Source organism: Macrobrachium rosenbergii, chromosome 20, assembly GCF_040412425.1.
Source record: "Macrobrachium rosenbergii isolate ZJJX-2024 chromosome 20, ASM4041242v1, whole genome shotgun sequence".
NCBI lineage: Eukaryota > Metazoa > Arthropoda > Malacostraca > Decapoda > Palaemonidae > Macrobrachium > Macrobrachium rosenbergii.
The window spans coordinates 31,227,501-31,240,000 of NC_089760.1; the positions used below are offsets into that span (position 1 = coordinate 31,227,501).

General features: G+C 35.6%; 2 protein-coding genes across 2 annotated transcripts in view; both read left to right on the forward strand.

Moving 5' to 3' along the window:
• LOC136848956 (chromosomal protein D1-like) overlaps positions 1 to 6,002 on the forward strand; it is a 17,544-nt gene extending 11,542 nt beyond the window's left edge. The window contains exons 3-4 of the mRNA XM_067121766.1: positions 4,671 to 4,890; positions 5,897 to 6,002. Of these exons, the coding sequence (XP_066977867.1) occupies positions 4,671 to 4,890; positions 5,897 to 6,002 (326 nt within the window). The remainder of the gene's footprint in view (positions 1 to 4,670; positions 4,891 to 5,896) is intronic.
• The window catches only part of LOC136849206 (serine-rich adhesin for platelets), a 483,291-nt gene continuing 475,886 nt past the window's right edge, over positions 5,096 to 12,500 (forward strand). The window contains exon 1 of the mRNA XM_067122366.1: positions 5,096 to 6,448. The gene's annotated coding sequence lies outside the window, so the exon portion shown is untranslated. The remainder of the gene's footprint in view (positions 6,449 to 12,500) is intronic.

The following is a 12,500-nucleotide window of genomic DNA, read 5'->3' on the forward strand; positions in this document are numbered from 1 at the left end:
AAGTTACTGGCAGAAGACAGTAACCCTGAAAAATCAGTAATTAGGAAGAGAGAATACTCTATGTTAATTGAATGCAGCTGATGTAGCTATAATAATAATAATAATAATAATAATAATAATAATAATAATAATAATAATAATAATAAACTGTGTTACTATGTAAGAGATAAAAGCAAAGACTTTCGAACACCTGAACTCTTTGCTTTTGCCTTTCACATAGTAATGCAGTTTACTCTATAATTGTGGATTTTTATTACTTTTTCACGAGATGGTGAATTTCTTAGAAAAAAATAATATTAATAGATGAATTATGCATTGACTTAAAGCAACCAAGAAACGTCCCACCAGCATCTTTCGAATAATAGAAGTGACTGACCACCGTTTTGGAGACAAAACACAGGGCAACAGACCACACTCTTGAAACATTATTTGCCTGCCGGTTCTCGAGCTCTGCCCACACTTGACCATATCAGCGTGTTTGTGCAAAAGGAGTCTCTCTCTCTCTCTCTCTCTCTCTCTCTCTCTCTCTCTCTCTCTCTCTCTCTCTCTCTCTCCTTCTCGGGTTTCGAATGCATAGCTATACGGAATATTTACACGCATGCGCGTCGCGGATATTTGTCTCCAGATGGCGTTTCTGGATGTAGGCGCTTGCTTGGAAGATCTGGCTGATTTTGGGGAGAGAGAAAAAGTAGGAAAGTTGATTCTGACTGTTTTGGTGGGTTGTTATTTTGAATGGCCTCCAATATACCTTCAAGAATAACATAGGAGTTATTAATAGGCAAGAAGTTTGAAGTATTCAAAGAATTTTACAAACGCGGATCTAGAGGAAAAATTGAGCAGTTGGTCCTTACTGCTTGGAGGAGTTATCTTAAATGACCTCCCTTATGTCTTCAAGAATAACGTAGGAGTTATTAATAGTTAAGAAGTATAGGGTATTTAATGCATTTTACAACCGCAGCTCGAGTTCGAAGATAGGACTTTAACAAGACATGATAATAATAGACGCTGAAGATTCCATTGCACACAGAAAAAAATTGTTTTTACAACGTAAGTCACGAAAATACGTACAACTCCAATTCGGTCCCTAGTCGGTAAAAATACTTACAAGATTCCGTTGTACATTAGGAACCATGTCCTTGACAAGAGGGCCATTATTAAAAAAATTTGAGATTCCACAAGAACATAGGGGCCGGTCGGCCTGTTGGGTAATACACGTATCGCTGACTACTTTAGCCTCGCAGCTTCTCGTTTTATGAGAAGATGCTTCGTGAGATAAGGGGGCTCAAACATTTTCGACCTTCATATGTAACTTGACAAATGGTACGAGGATAATGGGCGGTTCTCTCTCTCTCTCTCTCTCTCTCTCTCTCTCTCTCTCTCTCTCTCTCTCTCTCTCTCTCTCTTTGAAAAATAGGTCCAGGTCCCATTCTCCCTCTCTCTCTTTCTTGAAAATATGTCCTGTTCTGATTTGCTCTCTCTCTCTCTCTCTCTCTCTCTCTCTCTCTCTCTCTCTCTCTCTCTCTTTGAAAAATAGGTCCAGGCCCCATTCTCTCTCTCTCTCTCTCTCTCTCTTAAAAATATGTCCTGCTCTCTCTCTCTCTCTCTCTCTCTCTCTCTCTCTCTCTCTCTCTTCTCTCTCTCTCTCTCTCTTAAAAATATGTCCTGTTCTGATTTGCTCTCTCTCTCTCTCTCTCTCTTAAAAATATGTCCTGTTCTGATTTGCTCTCTCTCTCTCTCTCTCTCTCTCTCTCTCTCTCTCTCTCTCTCTCTCTCTCTCTCTCAAAAATATGTCCAATTCTCTCTCTCTCTCTCTCTCTCTTAAAATTATGTCCTGCTCTCTCTCTCTCTCATAGACACGCGCGCGCACACACCCTAACAACGATTGCATAATGTGTCAAGTTCTCTGACTCTCTTTTGCTCTTGAGCACGCACATACACACACATACACAGACACACACGCACACACACACAAGCACATTCACATCTGCTCGTGGGAGCAATGGCAAAAAGCTGTGAAGATTAATTTCAAACCTACTGTATTTTGTGAAGAAAAAACTGCCCTCTCTCTCTCTCTCTCTCTCTCTCTCTCTCTCTCTCTCTGAGAGGTGGTTATTAAGAATTATGTCACTCGCACTCTGTGTAAGTAATCTCTCTTGGGTAAGAAGACTTACGAAAACTATGGGATAAAACTGACAAATACAATTTAAGAGCAGAGAAGAAAATTGTGAAGAGAAAAAGTAGCGAAGAATAAAGAAAATTAACGAAGACAATAACTAAACACGTAAGAATGAGGCACAACGAGAAAGAAAAGTAAACAAGAGAAAATATGAGGAACAGGACAAACTAATAACTACAAACAGCAATAAAAGAAAATGACAATACAAAAGAAAATGAAAACGAAAAATAATGAAAAGAAAACAAAAAATGAAAGCAAGACATGCAAAGGACACTTTCCTTCACTGTCATCTGCCAATGCCTGTCCGGTTCCTCCTTACCTGTAAATTCATTAGCATCAACTTGCTCCGTTGGCCCTGCGTAGGTGGGTCACAGGTGAAGTCGCTTTTCTCAAGTTGATGGGCACCTGTAGGCGGCTAAAACCAGGTGAACGACGATTTATTTATTCGCTTTTTTTTTTTTTTTTTTTTTTTTTTTTGCAAAAGAAGGATACTTCTTTCTTCTCATTCTGGGAGGAGAAACTTTTTTCTTTATAAACGTTATTTATTTACTTTTTCTTTTTTTTGCAAAATAGGGATACTTCTTTCTTCTCATTCTGGGAGAAGAAACTTTTTTTTTTATAAAAATTATTTATTTACTTTTATTTTTTGCTAAAGGGGGATACTTCTTTCTTCTCATTCCGGGAGAAGAAACATTTTTTGTACAAGTTATTTATTTACTTTTTTTGGCAAAAGAGGGATAATCCTTTCTTCTCAGTCTGGGAGAAGAAACTTTTTTTATTTTATTTATGAAGGAGGGATACTTTCATCCTATCATTCTGGGAGACTTTTTTTATTTTATCTTTTTTATGAAAAAGTGATTCTTCTTTCTTCTCATTCGGGGAGAAGAAACTTTTTTTTTTCTTTTTTATAAAAGAGGGATACTTCTATCTTCTCATTCTGGGAGAAGAATTTTTTTTTTATCTATTTTATTTTTTGGGGGGAAAGGAGGGATCCTTCTTTCTTCTTACATTTTTTGGGAGAAGCAACTTTTTTTTCTTTCCTTTTATATGAAAGAGGGATACTTCTATCTTCTCAGTCTGAGAGAAAATGTTTTTTTATCTTTTTTTATGAAAGAGGATCCTTCTTTTTCGCACATTTTTGGGAGAAGAAGCTCTCTTTGTTATTTCATTTTTTATGAAAGAAGGATTCTTCTTTGTTCTCATTCTGGGAGAAGAAACTTTTTTTTTTTTTCTTTTTTATGGAAGAGGGACACTTCTATCTTCTCATTCTGGGAGAAGAAACTCTTTTATTTTATTTTTTTATGAAAGAGGGATACTTCTTTCTTCTCACCCTGGGACAAGAGAAATTTGTTAACTTGTTTTTTCATGGAGCCAAAATCTTCTCTACTGAAGAATTGGGATAGTTTATTTTTTGCATTTAGGAGAATATATTTTTTTTTAGGGGGTTGATGTAGATAAGAAATTTTCTCATAAGGAGCAGGGTATTTTTTTGGGGCGGGTTTAAATTTGTGTAGACAACTTTTTTTATATGAAGAGATATTTTATTCTTAATATGATGAGATACTTTTTCTAAGACTTCCTTTGTAGTTAGAGAAACTTCCTTTTCATTTTGTGGCAGTATTTTTTTTTCTTTATTATTGGGAGTAAGAATTTCTTAACTGAAAATCCTTCCCTTTTAAAATGAGTGGAGAGATTTTTTGGGGAGGTTGGGTGGTGGAAGATACCTTTTTAGACTTCCCTGTTTGGAATAAGCTTTTTCTCTTGCTGTCTGGAAGAGGAAGACATAATAATTGTAAGGGAACGTCGATTTTTTATGGAAAGAGAAACCTTAGTTTTTGTTCTTAAGGTGGAGCTAAGCGGGGTAGAGTTAGGACCCCCGAAATGAGAAGCTACTCGCTGAGCTAAGAACCCCGAAATGAGAAGCAACTCGCTGAGTTAGAAACCACAAAATGAGAAGCAACTCGCTGATTTAGGAACCACGAAATGAGAAGCAACTCGCTAAGTTAGGACCCCCGAAACGAGAAGCAACTCGCTGAGTTAGGAACCCCAAAATGAGAAGCAACTCGCTCCAAGATTGAAGAGGACAACACAGCAATGAGATAACCCAAGTGGACTACTATTCTCCCTTTCTCTCTCTCCAGCAAAATACTGCGGTAATAAATCATATAATGTGACTACAATGACACTGCGGTAATAATTTGTATAATGTGATTACAGTATAATGCGTTACAGAGATGGCTTAGTTGGTTCAATAACTCGGGCAAAAGGATGTTAATTGCTACCGTAGATCTCAGCCTGAGTACCCACCTGAACCTCAGCACTCTCTACCCTAATTCTCTCTCTCTCTCTCTCTCTCTCTCAGGAAAAACTGATTAACTACAGTTAGTTTATGGCTGAATATGTATAAATTTTGGGCTTATTTATTATATATATTGATGCTCTTGAAAACAGGATAAAGATAAGCGACCAAACGAATAGTGACGAAACGGTGAAGATGATGATGATGATCATGAAGACAATAAGGACAATGATGGCAACGACACCGTCCCGAAGCCGAAAGTAGGAAAGAAGGAAAGGGCGGGGAACGGGAGGAATCCCCCAGAGAAGGAGAGGGAGGAGAAGAAGAAGAAGAAGAAGAAGAAGAAGAAGAAGGTCTCACCTGTGCCAAGGGATGATGATGATGATGATGATGATGATGATGATATAGGTGAAGGGTGATATAAGGAGAAGCGACTGACTGGGGACCCCGCCGCCAGCAGTAATCCACACAGGTGAACAAGACGCATTTAGTGGCACAGGTAAAAGAAGCTGGACCAAGGTTCCATGCTAGACATAAACGCACACACATATACATACACACACACACACACACACACACACACACACAAGAGCAACAACAGGGGTATGGCAGGATTAGTCTGGCAGTCTCTGGGCAGCTGGGTATAACAGCGCACGTGTGTGTCGTGGCTCCGTCGTCCGAGATCTATACCCGTGTTGAGAGGTTTGGTCCGCCGAGAGGACCAGCCGTCCTATACTATTACGAGCAAGAAGACCCCAAAAAAATACAAAAGACCGGTGGGCGAAAATCGAGTCATGCCGCCCCCAGGGGAGATTCGTCCCCCGTGGAACTATGCCAGTGTGTTCGAAAGGGTAAATTAGACATTTTAAGGTTGATATTGAACAGATGAACTGTGTGTTTAAAACGGGCAGAAGAAGGTCTGTTGAGATTATGAGATTTATAAACTTTAATCTTACGAGGCGAAGCGAACTTTAAGAGACTTTGGCTGAGGAGTATAATGTGTTTATAATCACGACTCGTTTTTATAACGAATAAGCTCTCTTAGATATTAAAACAAAACGAGTTTATTTTTAATGTGCGCCTAACTCATTTTATCATTCGTTGTTTTTCTAAATGTCGTTTGACCAAAACACAAGTTCACTGCAAAACGTACAAGTCAACTTTTATCAGTTGAAGGAAAACGGTGCATTACAATGACAACTGTCTTAGAACAATAATACCCGCGGAATAAAATATCCTATGTTTAACGACCCATCCGCCCATTAAAAAAACAAACGAGACAAATTCGCATCGAACTGAAATCCCAGTGATATATGGCAGAAGAAGAAGAGGCATCAGAATCACCCGCAAGCAACCCCCGACCTTCGGATGACCAAAACAAGCGCAAAACAACTCGTTTTATTCCTCTTTCCTCCCTAAAGTACCATCGAATACTTTCCGTGCCGCCGGTCGTCGTCCAGACCGCCGTCAGGCAAGACCTTAGAAATATTCGATTACGTTGCTGAAGTTGCTAAATATAGCTTCTAATGTGAGACATTTGGGAGATATCGAATGTACTGCAGGTGACTGGACGTACTTTCTTTCTGCTGTTTAGCGAGCTCGATTGTCCAGCGATAAACACGAAACTAGTGGAGTGGGTTGTTAAAAGTTGGGTAATTCAATACCCGAGCGGTGAAGTCAAATCATCTTCAAGAAGCCAAAGGCTGGAAAAGTGGAAAAGTGGCATTGCGGACGTCCTCTGAATTCAGCCCACTCTGCCCCCGACCGCCCTCTCCTCCCCCTAAACTCTGGGTGTGTTTTGATCTTGTTTTGTTTGTTTTTGTTAGTGAATTGTTGGTGTTACTGTTTTTCGCGTGTGGAAACGTCGAGTTGTTGTCTAAGAAAAACATCCTGAAACGGCAAGAATTGTTATACAAACGTCATGGGACTTTTGACGTTTGTCAGCCGATTCATGTCATGGGACAACAGGAAATGTAAGTGTTATAGTTTATTGACAGTGCATTGTACCATTTTTCCATTTACCCTTACGTCCTAAAGCATACATGTCTGGATAAGAGAGTAGCGAATGCATACATATTGCCCGCAGATTCGTACACACATACAAACGCATATATATATATATATATATATATATATATATATATATATATATATATATATATATATATATATATATATATATATATATATATATATATATATATATATATATTTAATATATATATTATATATATATATATATATATATATATATATATATATATATATTTATATATATAATATATATATGTGTAAGTATTTAATATATTTTTATATGTATATATATTATACGTATATATATTAGTATATATATACATTTATATATAATATATATATATATATATACACCTATATTCCCCAAGTAGTTTTATCATCTGAAGTATCTGCATATTTCCCCTAATGCATGTGAGATTGCTCAGGTATTCATGAGTGGCGTAGCCATGATTGTCTCTGTTTATTTAACGAAGTTGCTTTTCTTGTCTTGGTGTTGTGTGTTCAACTTCCTTAATTTATTGGTAGTTCGTACGTGAATAAATGTGGTACCGGGTGTAAGTGTTGCTGTGATCTTCGAATTTATAAAGTATAAAGGAATGATGTTAATAGAAATAAATATATGTATGTATATATTATACGTTATATATATATATATATATATATATATATATATATATATATATATATATATATATATATATATATATATATATAATTAACTTCTTGATCATTAACATAGTGAAAGATAATTTAATAACTTGTATATACGTTTTTGTTCTTACTGATTCTCAAACTGCATATATATATATATATATATATATATATATATATATATATATATATATATATATATATATATATATATATATATATATATATATATATATATATTGATTTTTATAGTATATATATATATATATAAATATATATGCATATATATATATATCTTACACTTGATTTTTATAGCAACATCTTAGGACTAAATGTAAAGTCGATTGCAGATCTGATCGGTGTCAGCTTTACTTGCTAACTAAGCCATCTTAGTTATCAGTAAGTCGACACCGGTCAGCATATACAGTCGTTTTTCATGTTTACTCCGTATGCATACATACATACATATATATATATATATATATATGTATATATATATATATATATATATATATATATATATATATATATATATATATATAGATAGATAGATAGATATATATATTTACATATATATATGTATGTATATATACATATATATATATATATGTATATATATATATATATATATATATATATATATATATATATATATATATATATATATATATATATATATATGACATTTCTTCAATTATACAAGCGTACCTTTTTTTATATTCACAAATATTAAGCCACAAATATCGTTGAGTATCCAATTAACTATGACCTGGGAATAACTTACACCAAAGGGGAAATATTATTGACAAATGTTTCGTCACTGGTAGAATTCGAACCGACTCCTTGCTTAAAAACAACACTGGGCAGTGAATATGACTACATTTTTCCTATAATTTGATTGGTATATGTTTATATACGTGAAAATAAATAATGAAGCAAGAAATACCGTAAATATATTAACGTATGATTACGATTTGGTTTTAATACATGGTTTTATATAAGTAAAAATTGCGCCGAAGTTTCCTCGGCGCAATCGAGTTTTCTGTACAGCCGCTACAGCGTATAATCAAGGCCGCCGAAAACAGATCTATCTTTTGGTGGTCTCGGTATAATGCTGTACGAGCCGCGGCCCATGAAACTTTAAGCGCGTCCCGCTGGTGGCCTATCCTATATCGTTCCCATAAGCACAATTATGGCTTAATTTAACCTTAGATAAAATAAAAACTATTGAGGATAGAGGGCTGCAATTTGGTATGTTTGATGATTGGAGAGTGGATGATCAACATACCAATAATTTTCTTTTACAGAAAACTAAAAGTACATTCAAGCGTTAATCATGTTACGCTTTAGAAACTGGGTTCATTGGTTAGTGTGTTTTTCCAAGACTAGGAGTGCAATTTATATGTATATGTATGTGTGTGTGGAAGCTTCTACGGGAATGACAGATTCCATTTTATTTTTACCGTTTAGACTATTTTGTTACTTAGGCTAAAGGCATCGAAGATGGTATATTTGGTGGAAGATGGAAGCGACTGATTCGTTTAAATATATGGATAGTATTTAATGAATGATAACTAGAAGAGAGAAGAAGTGAGTCACATAATCGGTGGATGTTTGCCTAAGACTGGAAAATAACTTAAATTGTCTCTGAAAGCCAAAATGGGTTGTTTGAAGGGATTGTTGAGCCAGCTCTCCTGTACTGAGGTGAAGTGTGAATTCCTGATTTGAATAAAGGAAACAAATTGAGTAGCTGATAAATGGGGAGATGGATAGATTACATAGTAAATTGGCTAGTTTTGAGGAAGGATGACCAAAATATTATGAGATGGTTCAGCCATGTGGAAAGAATGGATGAGATAGTAGATAGGATGACACAGAATGGTGAAAAAATGTGGATAATTCAGAATTGTTCGAGAGATGGAAGAAAGAAACTCCTTCGGAGGGTTGGATAGATGTTGTTGAAGAGGTATTGTAAAGGAAGGGCTTTCGAAATATCCAAGAAACACGAGACTGTGTGAATGAGGCACCGTGTTTAGTGGGATTCAACAGGCAACTGATGAGCCTTCTGTGCAGTTGCACGAAACAGCTAATATTGCAGGAGGAGTTTTACTGCACAGTATGTTCATATACTATGGTTCAGCTGTTAAAGTATGTTTGTAGCAGCGGCTGTTGTCTTGCAATTTCTCTGATGCTATTTCCTGTTAGGGAAAACAGCTTAATGTTCAAACGATATATATATAAATATATATATATATATATATATATATATATATATATATATATATATATATATATATATATATATATATATATATAATGTATAAATTAAATCTATATATATATATATATATATATATATATATATATATATATATTTATAAATATGCATACATACATGTATATTTATATATATGTATGTATATATATACTGGAAATATCCATATACAAGGCATGGAAACAGCCCTCAAGTGTAAATGGAATAACAGTTAATTAAAAACAATCAACAATGCCACAAGTCGTACGGCCAATTACATTGGTTAAGGACGAGCTACCCAATAAAACTATCAAAACGGTCATATATGAAATAGATATGCATATAAATATAAAAATTTCACACACACACATGTATACACGTGTATATATATATATGTATGCATATATATATGCAGTATATCTATATATATGTGTATGTATATCTATATGTATATGTGTGTGTATGAATGTATGTATATATATATATATATATATGTATTATGTATGTGTATGTATGTATGTATGTATGTATAGCTTAATGTTTGATCATTAAGTTGCTTTCCCCAACAAGATGTGACCCTGGAGAAAATGAGTAATAAAATTTCTCCAAGACAAGTTACAAGCAACGTGGATAGGCCAATTATGGATGGAAGCGACAGGTTCATTACTTTTTCCTGTTTTAAATGAAAGATTGGGTGGGAGAGGAGGAAAAACATTTTTTTAAATGCCTTGAGGGAAACAATTTGACTAGGCCAGGGAATCTCCATTTAGAGACTCACAAGACTCACGTGAAAAGATTGCAATTCAAGATTGAACGCAGTCAACAGAAGGAGTCTGAGATGTGAATGGAGGAGAAATATAGAGGATCTAATCATTAGCAAAACCATGGCTAAGAGATGTGTAGACTGGAGGAGGTCATTGATAGAGAGAAGAGAAAGAGAAGGTGCTAGAAGAGAACCCTGGTGAATACCACTAGGGTCCGAGAAAGTAGCAGATGTTGCGCTGCCAACAACCTTAGATGATAAGCAACTAAATAGTTGGAAATAACCTTGCAGACGGGAGGATCGTTTGGCTAACAGAGCCTTATGCCAGATTATTAATTGCCTTGATGGCAACAACAAAGGTTTATCTTTAAAGTCTCTCAGGTAAGATGACCAAGAATCAGTAAGAAAGGGAAAAAGGTTACCAGTAGATCTTGCCGCATAGGAGCCGCTGTGCTGATCTGAAAATGAGCGTTGGATTCAAGGTGTCCAAGAAAGTGACCGCTGAGTAAAGTTCCTAATACTTAAATGATAGTAGAAGTTAAGCTAACACTATGGTAGTAGGAAGACCGATTGGGCCGAAGCATTTTCTTGAGAACAAGGATAAATGTAGGGTTCAACAAGTAGACTAAAAAGACAGAAAATCAAAGGAACCAGTATAGTACTTCCAAACACAATGAGCAATCGGGCATGAATACTACCGAAGCCAAACTCCTTGTTAGTTCTTGGAGATGCAATCGCCCTGCGGACTTCACGAATGGCGAATATTACAGTGGACATAGGAATAGACAGGGGTAAAAGAAGAGTGTTTGTGAGAGAACAGTTAGGTGAAACATGAGTACTTAAAGATATGTGACCGTTTGGTTAAGAGAATCAGCTACAGATCAACCAGGACGGAAGAGATGAGAAAAATTAGATTGCTAGAGTTCTTAAGAACTTCACTGGCAAAGTACAACAGTTTTATATATATACTCGTATATATATATATATATATATATATATATATATATATATATATATATATATATATAATATGTGTGTCTGTGTGTGTACATATATATATATATATATATATATATATATATATATATATATATATGTGTGTGTGTGTGTGTGTGTGTGTATACATCTTATTTTCTCATAGGTTTACCAGTCTTTTCTACAACTGTATTTAGCAAAAACATAATTTTGGATGTTCTGTAACTAACTTTATTGAAAAGAAGTTGAACCGAAATTCTATAATACACTTAGCCGAGCACTGGGGTTAGATTTAGATAAGCATCGATTTCTCCTTGAAATGATTTAGGAAGACTTAATAACTGCGAGTTTGCTATAAACATACCAACCAGTCAGAGAAAGTTTTGATAACCAATAGGATGAGATTATTGAGATTACTGGAAAGGAGACGGTAGATCCAGTGAGCTTATTTTTAATGAACTAGTGAAATTATTTACAATGACTGATAGCAGGGAATCATGACAACCAATCCAGAGGTAGTTTGCGCACATAGGCCTATAAGGATTTTGATCCTTTGCAGCCATGCCAAATTTCGTTAGTTTTGATGGCTAACTTTTCGATTAATTAAGGAAAACTAAAATCGAGGTGATAAATGAATAAAAGGTTTCCTCACTTCTGGGAATAGATAGAGGAAATTAATACCACTAGAACACGCCATCAAGGTAAAAAGTAATGGGTTTGGTCAGTAACTGGACGGGTTAACACAAACGAATTTCAGACAGTATCACCTTTAGCAACAAGGCTTGTCTCTCGATCAGTGAACCTTGAGCATCACTGGGCGTGGCCAGTACAGGAATGGGTAACCCCTCCTGAATGGCATTGGCCACTGGCTCATAATTCCCAATGAATGTTGACGAATCTTGCAACGCATCTTAGGAGACCAGTTGGAGCAATATGGGCCACAATGACGCGCGAAAAACCAAGAGGGAAATCGCATAACTAATAAAACAAGATCCTTGAATTTATATTCATGATGCAAAGCCGAAGTTGATTTTAGTTGCTGACCTTGGCTGATGTAGCTTTAGTAAGTTGGTCACACGCATAAAAAAAAAATAGATAAGTCAGGCATGGTAATAAACGTGTTTAGCACGTGTTTTATCTCTCAAGGCCCACGCCGGTATCGGTTTGGAACGGGTATGCAACCGCGACCAAGGTTGTCAGTTCTTACCGATAAGCATTTGACTCTCAAGAGTAAATGGGTCGTATATCACTGAGTCTTGCTTACTTTGCTACGAACATTGTGTGGTGCTACTTTGGTTTGTTATCTGCGCGTCACCTACTCCGAGGTGCTAGTACTTATTATTATTAT